The 12,220-nt window shown below is 42.1% G+C and overlaps 1 protein-coding gene across 12 annotated transcripts in view; it reads right to left on the reverse strand.

Annotated features, from left to right (window-relative positions):
• Nucleotides 1-36: 36 nt before the first annotated feature.
• USP34 (ubiquitin specific peptidase 34) overlaps nucleotides 37-12,220 on the reverse strand; it is a 136,245-nt gene continuing 124,061 nt past the window's right edge. For 7 of the 12 annotated variants that reach the window (XM_063331213.1, XM_063331206.1, XM_063331205.1 and 4 more), the window contains 11 exons: nucleotides 9,404-9,530; nucleotides 8,948-9,055; nucleotides 7,788-7,892; nucleotides 7,539-7,663; nucleotides 6,350-6,502; nucleotides 5,263-5,386; nucleotides 3,690-3,769; nucleotides 3,085-3,225; nucleotides 2,811-2,957; nucleotides 2,275-2,434; nucleotides 38-1,875 (listed from right to left, as the gene is read on the reverse strand). In XM_063331213.1, the coding sequence (XP_063187283.1) occupies nucleotides 1,265-1,875; nucleotides 2,275-2,434; nucleotides 2,811-2,957; nucleotides 3,085-3,225; nucleotides 3,690-3,769; nucleotides 5,263-5,386; nucleotides 6,350-6,502; nucleotides 7,539-7,663; nucleotides 7,788-7,892; nucleotides 8,948-9,055; nucleotides 9,404-9,530 (1,881 nt within the window). In that variant the 3' untranslated portion in view covers nucleotides 38-1,264. Of the gene's footprint in view, nucleotides 1,876-2,274; nucleotides 2,435-2,810; nucleotides 2,958-3,084; nucleotides 3,226-3,689; nucleotides 3,770-5,262; nucleotides 5,387-6,349; nucleotides 6,503-7,538; nucleotides 7,664-7,787; nucleotides 7,893-8,947; nucleotides 9,056-9,403; nucleotides 9,531-12,220 lie in introns of all 12 variants that reach the window. The other 5 variants (XM_063331211.1, XM_063331210.1, XM_063331209.1 and 2 more) reach the window with 3 other exon arrangements.

Here is a 12,220-nt window from a genome sequence, read left to right on the forward strand (position 1 = left end):
GAACTGTGAAGCAAATGATGCTGAACTACATTAAATGGCAGAATGAAGGAAGTAGGGAGAGAAAAGGCCAAGACAGAAGTGTTATGAAGACAATAGAAAAACAAATGAGCTAAGCGACTGGAAAATGAAGCTGAAAATGGAGTTTAATTAGATATTAAAACCACTACCATTGACAATCCGCAAGATCACATGGGAAACGGCTACTGCTCAGAAATACCAGGAGGAATGGGACAGGGGAAGGTGACAAAGTCACTCCGGCATTTCCGGGGGCCGGGGGGAGCGCAGGGAGAGGGGAAACGGGGCGTCAGGCTGCAGAGGGCGCAGGAGAAAACACCCCTGAACACAGGATAAAAGGAGGGGAAGGAAGAGTTCCGCTGGCTTCTGACATCGCCTCAGGTACAAAGTGAAAAAAATTGTAAACAACCACCCGTCCCTCACAACCGCGTGACTGAACATTTGCGCACAGTAAACCAGAAAAGGAGCAAACTTTACATCAATTCGATACATTTGATCATCACCTCGCTCTGCACCGGTTTCGCTTTTGGAGTTGTCTTTGATGAGAAATCCAAAGAGTGAAGCAACATATTATAAACAAATGAAAAGTCATCACAATCAGTTTAATGAAGTGCACAGAATAGCAATTGATCATGTCAATAAAAATAAAACAATTAATTTTACATCAAGTGTGCTTTATTTCCTCCACAGGTATTCTGTTAAATAAAGCACCATATATATACTGCCAGGCCACAGCTAAAGAGGATTCTTTACAGAATCAAATTTCTTGTGGTTGTTTAGTATACAAGTAAACTTAATTTTGATAATAAGAACCACAGCGATCTGAGGCAATCTGCCTCTATTATAAGGTACAAAACTGGCACAGAGGACACCATATTATACACAGTAAAAATGCCATAAGTTTAAATTACATCGTACAGGGCAAGGAGGCCCTGTTCTCCCAGACAGCCATATTAAATGAAAGCCACTACAGTGAACTCTTAATTACATAAAACATATCCATTATCTGATTGCCCTTTAAGAAAGTGTACGGTAGATGCAAAGAAAAAATAAAATAAAAAAAAATAAAATCTGGAGTTCTGCCTGACCAAGAATTAAGCATATAAATCTATCTTGCCATTCAAGCAGAGAGCACTGGACAAACTGAAGCACGAAACAGAAATAAGCAAAACTTATACAAACAGCGTTTTTGGGGGGGAGAAAAAAAAAAAAAAAAAAAGACTTAAAAGCAGACATGCTCCATCTAATGTCAAGAAGCAGCTTGGTTTCCTTTTCCAGATATCCTTGTGACCACATGAATCGTGGACTCAATGGTCCTACACAAGATGTCTAAAATGTCCTGCTGCTGCATGTGACTAAAAAGTCCTCTGGAATGGCCACAACTGATTGATAAACTACTTTCAGGGTCCTGGGGTGGTAAGGCTTGGCCATCGCAGCTCCTCAAGTCTGCGAGGTCAGATAAAACTGCTGAAATCGACGTGGAAGGAAACTCCGAGTCCTCCTCGGCTCCAATGGAATCCTTGGAAGTCTGCAGGTCTTTAAATTCTTTGCATTCTTCAAATTTACCGTTTCTCGACTGCTCTTCCGTGTGCTGCGACCGCGTGGCTAACATGAGGTCTTCTGAAAATGAAGATGGGACTTCCATTCTGTACTCTTTGACAGAACTGTTCTCAGGGGAAGGAGGATCTTGCTCGGTGCCCGGATCAATGATGGAAGAGTCCCGTGTCTCGTTATCTGAAGTGCTTGTTGGGGTCAGCGCCTCCCGGGGCTCAGTTTTTATGTCACTGATACAGCTATCTACAGTGTGCTCCTCGTCACTGCTCACCCGCCTTCGCTTCACAGGAGTAGCTCCTTCATCGTCTGTAGGGAAAAGGAAAACTCGCTTAGGGAAAGCGCATTGTTTTCAGGCCCCATATCCAACTAATAAGCCTTTCTTTTCAGATTTTCATCCTTTTCCATAGTAAACATGGTGCTTTAATAAATGCTTTTTCCTTACAGAAAGGAAAGGTGTCCCTCCTGCCCAGGGCAGAGGGGGTGGAACTAGATGATCTTTAAGGTCCCTTCCAACCCAAACCATTCTAGGATTCTATGAAAATCCATGTTAGCTCCATAATAAAATATTATTTCCTGTGTAGTGTTGGGGATTGGAGCCAAGAAACGGCCCACGCTGCAGCACAAGAAAACAACGCATTATGTTGATTTTGTAAAAGTTTGTAAAACCTTAGAATTGTTAGAGCGACACCATTCTAGAAGGCAAACCTTTAGTTTTTCTTTCTTTGGCTTCTTGCTCTTGTAGTGAGTTCCTCTGTTGTTGACAAGCTCTACATTTGTTTAGAAGTTCTTGTAAGGTTGGAATCAGGGCTGAATTGAGCTGTTTGGGAGTGTGCACTGAAAGCAGCAAGGCAAGTGCTCGGAGGTCCTAAAAAACCAGAAGTAAACAAACTTAACCAGCCTTATTTCAAACTGGCATTTGCTTGGCCCCGCACACAGAGAGCGCCGTGCAATGAGCAGAGGCTTCAACACGTTCTGAACACCCAAAAAGATCAAATTCTAACTACACTTACACTACCGAAATTTCCCGCTGCCTACTAACACGCCGACCGTACGGTGGCCTGTCCTAAGCAGACGGCAGCACCGTGCTGCTCACCGTAAGACACAATCTTTAGCCAGGTTACAACATTTCTACAATTAACTCTACTGCACTTTGCTGCGTTAATTGCTGTCCGCGGCCCGCTGCCCTCCTCCCAGTCGTACGCTCCCCGCCCTCAGCCTGGGAGGCCCGAGCGTGCACTCACCCCGTTCAAAGTAGAGCTCGCTTTGGAAATTTCCACTCTCTGGTTGCTGAAGTCAGACTCTAGGCTTTGATACTGATTTATTAGATTTGTGATTAGCGTATTGATTAAGTTGGCACAGTTTGCTTCAGAAAACACCTGCCCTTGGACCTGTGAAAAGAACATTTTATTTTTTTTTAAACCACAAAAAACTGGAACTGAAAACAGGATCCTAAACGGAAGTAGCGTTTGTGACAGCATTCCCCGAAATAGAAATTATCACTAAAAGACCACCCACCTTGAGAAGAAAATGGGTCAAAAAGGTGTATACGATGTTGTTGTTCAGAAAGGTCCTTTCATCCATCAGAATACATTTTATATATTCTGCAAAAACTGGATCTTCACAGAGGAGCTTCACGCAGTTCTTTGACATTGGGGACTGGTGAGAGAGAGAGAACACTGCAAAATCCTCACCGGACGCGCGGCACCTTGGCTGGCGCCATCCAGCCAGGCCCCATGGCCGTCTTAATTCCTTCAGATAAAAGTATTTCTATTGCGTATTATTCTTTTGCGTTTTCCTTTTATGAATTTTATACCATAGGAATAAGTAATTTTTGTAAGAGTAATAAGTAATTTTTGGACACGGCCCAGACTGCCACCCTGGCAGTGTGACGCTGTGCAGGACCTGGGGCCTGCTGGGCTCAAATACAATTTGCTGGATTTTTATACTTGATTTAGCAGGTTCTATCAGATGACAGGCCACATAAGCAGAGGTATTTTCTATTCAAAATACCAGTACTTTGAATGATTAAACGATACCCACTAGTTACAATTTATGGGTTAAATCCATTGGATTTTGCCTGTATTTCCGTTCCGTTAGTTCTCAAACCCACTGACTCTTACCTGAGTCTGACAAAGCTCCGTCCAAAGTTTGGGGAATAACGCGAGATGAAGCGGTAAACCTTCGTACGCAACTAGGACACCTGAAATTTTATGAGAAAAGAAGTTACTGTGTGACAATTCTGTTGGAGATACTCACTTCCTGATAAAAGTAGTACCGTATCGTTTTATAAAAAGGCCACATTCTAAGGATTTTTTATAATCAGAAAGACCTCTCGTCTGTCAAGTTTTTACAGTGTATTTAATCCGTACACGCATCCCTTCAGCACTTCTGTGAAATATAAAAAACCAAAAGAGCTGGCTTTCGTTCTGGGCTTGGAAGTAGGTTACTTTATTCCTGTCTTCCATTTTCAACTGGTCAGCTACAGCACCTCAGGGTTTTAACTATATTTTCTTTAAAAACCAGTGTTTAATTTTTGAAGGGTAATGTTCATTATTAACCCAGGCACCACTGTTACCTACTCCATGACAGAGTTAAGGGACACGCTGAACGAGAGCAAACGATGCGCGTTCCCACCCCATATACACCTTATAATTAACACAACCCACAGTAACTACTAATAATGCTCGAGTTACAATGGGAAGAGCGCGACGAACAATGAGCAACCGGGTGATTCAGGGGATCAAAAGAACAACCCACTACTGTCACTCTCTGGATAAAATTAATTTGGTGTAGTTGTATCTGTCTAGAAGTGGTATTTAATCAGAACCAGCCAGCTTCTACAGGCAGAGGAAACAAGACAACAAACAAGTATTTTCAGAAGGTGGCTCATTCTGCTTAAGATATTTAAGATATTTCTCTTGGAAAGAGTCTGTGGCTCTCCACTGCCTACAGAGGAAAATCTGGCCGTACGTCTAATTTTTAGACGACTGAAGTGAGTCGGCTGCCCCGGCTGCGTGTGCGGGTAATAACGACCTGGGCGACCCTGAGGTCTGGGCATCTGCGCCTCCCACGCCGGGTAACTCGGCCTCTCCTGGCGTCCGCGGTGAAAGACAAAATTAAAAAACTTAACTCCACAAATGTGCTTTGGAGCAACACGTGGACGTAACGGGGCAATTCCAGGCGGGATGCTCTCCTGCAGAGAACCAGCCAAATGGCTGGAGTAGCTGGACAGGTAAAGCCACAAACGCCTTCTGCAGACCCCGATAAAATAGGTTTACATTGTGACCGGAAGAAACCCTAACAGGGGCGGTATCTACTGGCAGAGCTGAAACAAGCATCAGGTACAAAAGTACATCACTGAATGGTGATAAACTTCATTAAATGTTGAGATGGTTCCCAAAACTAGGGAGTAAAGTACAGCCGGGCTGGTAAAAGCACAGCACTTTACATGTGCAAGGAGACCGAGCTCTCGCTGGACGGGCCTGAAGCGTGACAGTCACGTAGGTATGACTGCGCTGCGTTACACACATCATGCGGTTTTGTGGATAAAAACAATGTCCGGACAATTAATGCAGCAAGTTCCACAAGCTCTGCTTTTTCTTAAAAATTTTGAATATAAACTTAGCGGAGAAACACTCGCAGTTATCACAGGAAAAAAAATAAATCCTTAGGCTGTTTAACCTTCATACTTACTCATTTTAACTAAAGTTTCAGTAAACTTTTCACAGTTGATTGCAACGCGACATAGTAGATGGATGAACTGATGATAAGAAAAGAAGTAGTCTAGCAGCATACGATCGTAAACATCATCTTTGCCCTGAAGATTTAAGAGAGCTTCATTTAAACTACATAAGCCACTGGAGAGCAACCAGATCTCCTAAGCACCCAGCTTACTCTTACTGCATTCCTCGCCCAAAAGCGTTGCATCAAATACTACGTGATGGGAAAGGTGATGGGAATTTCCAGGTCTGACCCAGGCCACTGCGTCTCCTCACCCAGCCCTCGGTGCGGTGGGATGGGAGGAGGGATGGAAAGGCCATTCCCACACCAGTAAAAACCTTTATCGTAGGATTCTGAATCAACAGACTGAGAAGACACAAAGCTGCGCGGATACCACATCTTGAAGATGACAAGAAAAGAACGCAGTGATTTTAAATCACATGCAGATACCGAAATACGCTACTGCTTTTAAAAATCGTAATTGGTTACGATCTGTAGAAGTCAGAATTTTTTCAAGACTGAGCCTCACAAGCTTTCAAAGCAGTATTTTGCAGGAATGTCTCAAACCAAGTGATAAATATACGCCAAGGCTTTGATGTGCCAATATTTTAATATATTTTGGATGTATAGGCTTAAAACGGCATCAGCTTCTGTAGAGCAGAGAGCCAGAAGGAAATCTCAAAAACTCAAGCAAACAAATGCAATCTTATACAAAAAAGAATGAAAAACAAGCATGCAAAACCACTGGGAAATGTAACTGTGGATGTGGTTTTAGAGGCTTAAAAATCTCCTGCTCTGTAATATATATGAATTCATTATAGAGTGTAAAATACTGTGTCATATAGTACGACGACTTTTTAAGTTCAAATATTTACGTTATTTAGTGTCACATCCATTACCTCTGGATACACGATGGAAACAAACCACTACAGAAACCTTCTGGTTCTACATGTTGTTTTTTTTTAAAAAAAAACCCCAACTTTGGTTCTACGGTAAATTTGACGGCGCACAAATCTACAAAGCATCATTTTGAAAGCTTTAAAAAAGAAGGGTTACTTACCCTACAGTAACCGTGCTTCTTCGAAATGTGTTGCCCACACAGATTCCCATCTACGTGCACATAGGCCCCGTGTGCGGGAGATTGGATTCTTTCTGAATAGCAGTGTCCACTGGGGCTGTGCCTGCACCCAGTGTGTCCTTGCGACCACTGTACCTGAGGGCATAAGGGGTATGGCGGCTTCAACCACCACTCAATTCCTTCACCCGTAAGAATCCCCTAGGACAGGACTCGGAGTTAGCACGGGAGGGGGACCACAGAATCTGTGTGGACAAAGCATCTTGAAGAACCAGAGTTACCCTACAGCGAGTAACCAGTTTTCCTTCTTCAAATGATTGTCCATACATATTCCTGCTAGGGTGGGATTCACCTTACCTGACTTTAGCTATCTAAAATCTAGTCACGGCGGTGTTCCCTGCAGTCAGCGCAGAGACAGACTCACTCCTCCAGAGGAAGAGTCGCCTCGTCTGGAGTCGGGTGCCTGGGACAGGAAGGAGCGTGACTCTTTGTCTCCTTCCCAGGGTAACTATTTGTGGCCGTTAACCACAGACAGAGCTGGACACTGACCTTTTAGATAGGCAAAGTTACGTGAGCTGAATCCCACCGTTGCTGCGACTGTAATGACGGGGGGTGGCAAGGGACTAGGAAGTAGCCCCACCGAGGCTGGCACCCCAGCGGGAAGCCCCCAGAGGGGAAATGGAAAGTAAAAGACTTAAAGCCCTATACGATATTTCAGGTGCTGGTATTTTACCCAAACAAATAGTAGATTATGCCTCAGTCCCGCTGGGACGGCCTCCAATGAAACCTGGAGGATCTGCTCGGCTGCCTGGTAATAACACACTTGGAAACCCATCTGGACAATCCCTGGGCAGTTCCTGAATGTTCTTCATTAACGCCACAAACAGATTGGAAGCTTATCAAAATGTGCGCCATGGGGTTTTTTTCTGAATACAGGGGTCAAACTCTCGTCACGCCTGGAATAGGAAGCTGCGTATCACCAAGGGCAGGGAAATGGCGCTTCTGGAGTGCACATCTAGAATGGAGTATATGAGGACAACACATCTTGAAGAAGAATTATGCTTTGTTTACAGAGAAAACGTAGATGCATTACGCTACTGGATTCTTATAATACTGCTATACAAAGGGAAAACAACAGAGAAATAGCGGTTTGTGAGACCATACATCTACATACCTTGCTGGCTTCCACCATTGTAGGCAAGAGGCACATATTAAGTTCAGGACGTGGAGGACGAATATTGCTTTTTCCCCCTATTAATTTCAAATTTTCACGACATGGAAAATAAGGTCCAAGAGACACTGTAGTATAAGTTAGGATAAAATAGGGATATATTAAAAAGGTCAATATTTGACATCAGCAAGGAACACGATAGAGTAATAATAGTGTAAGAGAACTTCAAAATACAATCACTGAAATACCTACTTGGGATATTACTGTGGTGGTATGTACAATGATTGTGCTGTAGAAATGGAACCAGAGTATGTAGGAAATCATGAGGACTTAAAAGTACAAGCTCCTTGAGGACATCTACAAACAAAAAGTTGTTTTTGCTATTACATATTGTTATTTCTTAACAGCAAACAGTTTAACTTCAGGCTCATGCATTTTCAAACTCTCTTTCATAGCACTTTTGCGGCACTTGGCGCGCACCGTGGCGGGAGGGAGGCTCTACTGTGAATAGCGCGTAAAGTGAACACCCCTGAACCAGCCAAGACTCCCTCCACCGCTGCTGCTGGGAGAAAACCCGCTCAGTGGCAGATGGACCACCAGCCAGAGGGGCACCGGCTTGTAGAAAGTAGAAGCTCAATAAAATTACCCTCTTTCCTTCTTCTTAACCATATCAGGTTTGAGGCCTGGAAAATGGCAACCAGCAGCGGTCAGGAGGACAATGAGAAAACGCTCAAAGTAAGGGGAAAATGCATACAAATCACACAAAAAACGGTAATTCGGACACAGTTTTAGGCCTTCATCAGCATAATGAATACTTAAAAATAACCAAACTAGAAAAAACCTTTTGAAATAGGTCTTCTAATGCAAGAGACACACTTATATATAATGTCTATGCCGACAATTATAAAAGCAAACCCATTCAATCCCACAAGCTATTCAAGCTTTACTTTTATTATTTTACCTTCCTGTAACGGATCATAAAAACGAAGGCTAGAAGCTGTTCCTGAGAGGAACTTGGTCACCACGCATCCTGCCGAGCGGAGCCTTACTTAATATTTGCATTTTAATGGAAGATTTGGGATTTGGTTCTGAACTCACTGATGCCTGAATTTATTCCTTACTTGTGCCCCTTATCAGGTAGCAAGTCGACCTCTCAAAATGAAGGCTGACCTTTTGTGCACAGTCTGTGTGCCCGGGGAAGCAGGAATATTGATTTTAACCCGCCCAAACAGAATGATTTGGAATAGGAACAATGGCAATACCAGCGTATTGACAACGTTAATATAAACAACCCCAATCTACAGAGCATCTATAGTAAGCATCTGCACTTGCAAAAATGGAATTCGAATTTGAAGGCAGGGAACTGCGTAGCACGGGTGCTTCCCGCCCGCAGCTCCACCGCTACCACTTACCAATACAAGCGTTTCTCAGTTCTGGAGGACTATAGGAATTCAGCAGAGTCAAGAGCTTATGGGCAAACTCAATGCGTTCCTGCCACTGAATGAGAGCTTGCTTCACATCTGCAGACACAAAAACCAGAGAAAGTTGTTAGTTTCTCAAAAGGCTCATTAAACAAAGCATAGAATTTTACTGCTGAAGCATCTCCTTTTCCTCTAGCGTGATCATAATCAATGTAGAAACCTGTTAGATCTCGCTGGTCTACTGCTATTAAATTCACTTAATCTAGTTTCATATTACATCAATAAATAATTTAATAAGTAACAATTTAATAACTTAATAATAATATCTCCTACTTGTATGGGCAGTTTTTAAACACAGGTAACAATCAGGATGAAGTACTAACTTTTAAGTCATGAAAACTGATTAACAGACAACAGGCATGATCCTTTGAAGAGTTATAATCGAACCTTTTCTTTGAAGATACGGACGTGTTGACTTAAGAACCGAAAGGAAAATAGACAGAAGTTCCACCAGGTCTCCAGTCACGTGGCAAGCTGTGGCCTCGTGGTACATCATGTGCAATGTGTTAAAGGACTATGAAGAAAAAAAGAAAAAAAAGCTGAAATGAACACACTTGTTATCATTTCTATCTATCCTACAGATACCACTTTTACATGATTTATTTCATGCTCAAAAAAAGATGCATCAAAATATATGGTGCTGGATAGAACCACAAAATTACTCAAAGATAGCCACATGTAAAAACCGAATAAATCTGCATACAAAACTGGTATATTTTCTGTGAACAAAAGAGTCTTAAGAAACAAAAAGAAGAAAAGGCCAGGGGAAGGGAAAGGGCCAGAAAGAGAGGAGGAAGGAGAGCGAGCAAACGAACCCCCAGGTATCTTCTGTAGCAACAGAACAGCTGCCCTGGACATCTGGTTCTGGGAACAGCGAACACCAGGGACTCTCATACGGAGGGTTCAACTGAGACTTGCTTTTGGTCACAAGGCCGATTTTTGTTGTTCTCACCTAACCCAAAGACTAGAGTAATCTTACATTTTTCTCACGTGATGCCAGAGGGAAACTGAATTTGTAAAATTTATTATAACAATGACCCTCTGCAAGTAGCTACCACCCACCGCAACTCAAGAAATGAGCGTTTTTGTGAGCACGTCCAATACAGCTTATACAGACATTTAAGAACAGCCTTAGCTCATTTTCCAGGTACAAGCTTTCTATTAGTGGCTCAACATAAAGGTTTCACACGTAACGTTTAGCTAAAAGCCAATAAGCAAAGCATAATTTAAGACATGGTATTTTTATATATCTGTAATCCCAATATTTCTGCGCCAACATGCAAAGTGATATTAGAGATGCATAAAGACACACCTGGGCACGTGAATTTGGGGAAAAAACGTAAGATTAAGATAGGTGCTAGTCATTTTTCAAAATGCTGCTTAAGGACATCTGCTGTATGATTGCACATCAGATGAATTACTTCTTTTATAACTAGAATACCTTCTAGGCATCTGTGATTTATAGAAATATTGGGAAGGAAAGGCAACTAATTTCTGAACTGCAAAAATTCTAGCACGAGATGTGTGACTTTTCTGGAGGTGACAACTCCTCGATGCAGTATTTTTCACCACACAGAACACTGCCAGGGAACAAGCGGAAATAGAAGAACTGGTAATTTCAAGCCGTAAAGCAACTCAGCTAAAAGCTGAATATTAGTTATATCTAATTTCTAGCAATGTTTTACATAGGATAAACTGCATCTTAAATTACACATTCTTTAGAAACTTAATTATCCATTGTTAGTATGGGTCAGGGTTAACCACAGCTGTTAAACAAGTTCTTTTTATACATATGCGTGTATGTATTTTGCTCTACTTACGAGTTTCACGTATGAATAAAGTTATAGGTCCGTTCCTAACTTCTTAGCCCATGCTGACCGAACGTCAGCTAGCTAACTAGAGTTAATCAGAAGCTTACACTTAGAATAAACTCACGAAAACTCTATTTTCCAACGGTACTACAATGTCGTAATTCTTATTTTTCTGATTTTGTAATTCCAGCTTTTTCTATCACTTTGTTCCAGAAAATACAAACTAGCAACATAAAAAAAAAGGTAAGGGAATTTTTTATATAAACCATACAAAAATGGGGTTGGAATGGACCTCAAAGCATCATCTAGTCCATCCACGTGCCTTAAGGCAGACTAAGTATCTTTATATCCTTGACAGATGTTTGCTCAAAGTCCTCTTGATGACTTCCAGTTGTGCTGGCTGCCACCTTCTGAAGGAATCTATTCCAACATCCCGCCCACTGCACAGCTACAGCTGCCTCCTACCACTGCCCTTGCACCACGCGTTTTTACCAGTTTATTATCCCTCCCTGAATACACTGTTTGACATACACCAAAGATTAACTGCATCTTATTTTTACACTGTCTCCAACACCTCCAGATAATCTTGATTTTTATTCTTGTTCTCAGAAGAACCTAGCCTCCTTCCCCATTTTGCATCACCAGTATATTTAACAAACACGCGTTCTCATCCATCAATTCAATAATGGAAGAGTGGAATAGAATCCAAGAGCTTACAGTCATCTCAAGGAGAAAAGGAAAAACGAGACAAAAAAAGACAAAAGACCATATGTGCCCTTTTTCAGTCTTCTGGTATCTCACTCATCTTAAAAAAAAGCAGCCACGAACAGTTCCCAGCTTCTTCAGCAACGTCTTTTAGGCTTTTGCTACATGACTGCAGGTGAGGACAAGTGGATCTGTAGAGTGAAACACTGCTGGTTTCACCAGCAGGGGCTCCACATCCAAACTGTACCCAGTTCAGAGCTGTCTTAGTTTTTTTTTTTTTTCTTCTTCTCTCTAGTTTGAACCGACTCTGGTCTGGTCTCATCGACCAAATATCCATTTACAACTGGAATATACCATATGTGCTCCAGAAACGCATCTTTAGCTGTAGTTTCATCAGAAAGAAAACTAGTTTATGTGTTCTTAGACCACTCGTTCTTGGAAACAAAAGCGCAATGGGTAGGAAAGATGGGGAGAACTGCCTCCAAAGTGCCTCAAGAAGTGTTCAGAAGTATTAACCACGACTGCATCTGAGCAGCCCTTATTTCTGTATTTTAACCTGTTGCCTTAACACTTCTTAACTAGTAGTAATTGCGTGACTGTGCCAAGCCATTTACTCCCAGTTGGTCTGTAGTAAAGAGAATGACACCAAAAAAGCATAAACTCACTCCTCTCACCATAATCTGCTGGT

The sequence above is a fragment of the Chroicocephalus ridibundus genome, chromosome 3, assembly GCF_963924245.1.
Source record: "Chroicocephalus ridibundus chromosome 3, bChrRid1.1, whole genome shotgun sequence".
Taxonomy (NCBI): domain Eukaryota; kingdom Metazoa; phylum Chordata; class Aves; order Charadriiformes; family Laridae; genus Chroicocephalus; species Chroicocephalus ridibundus.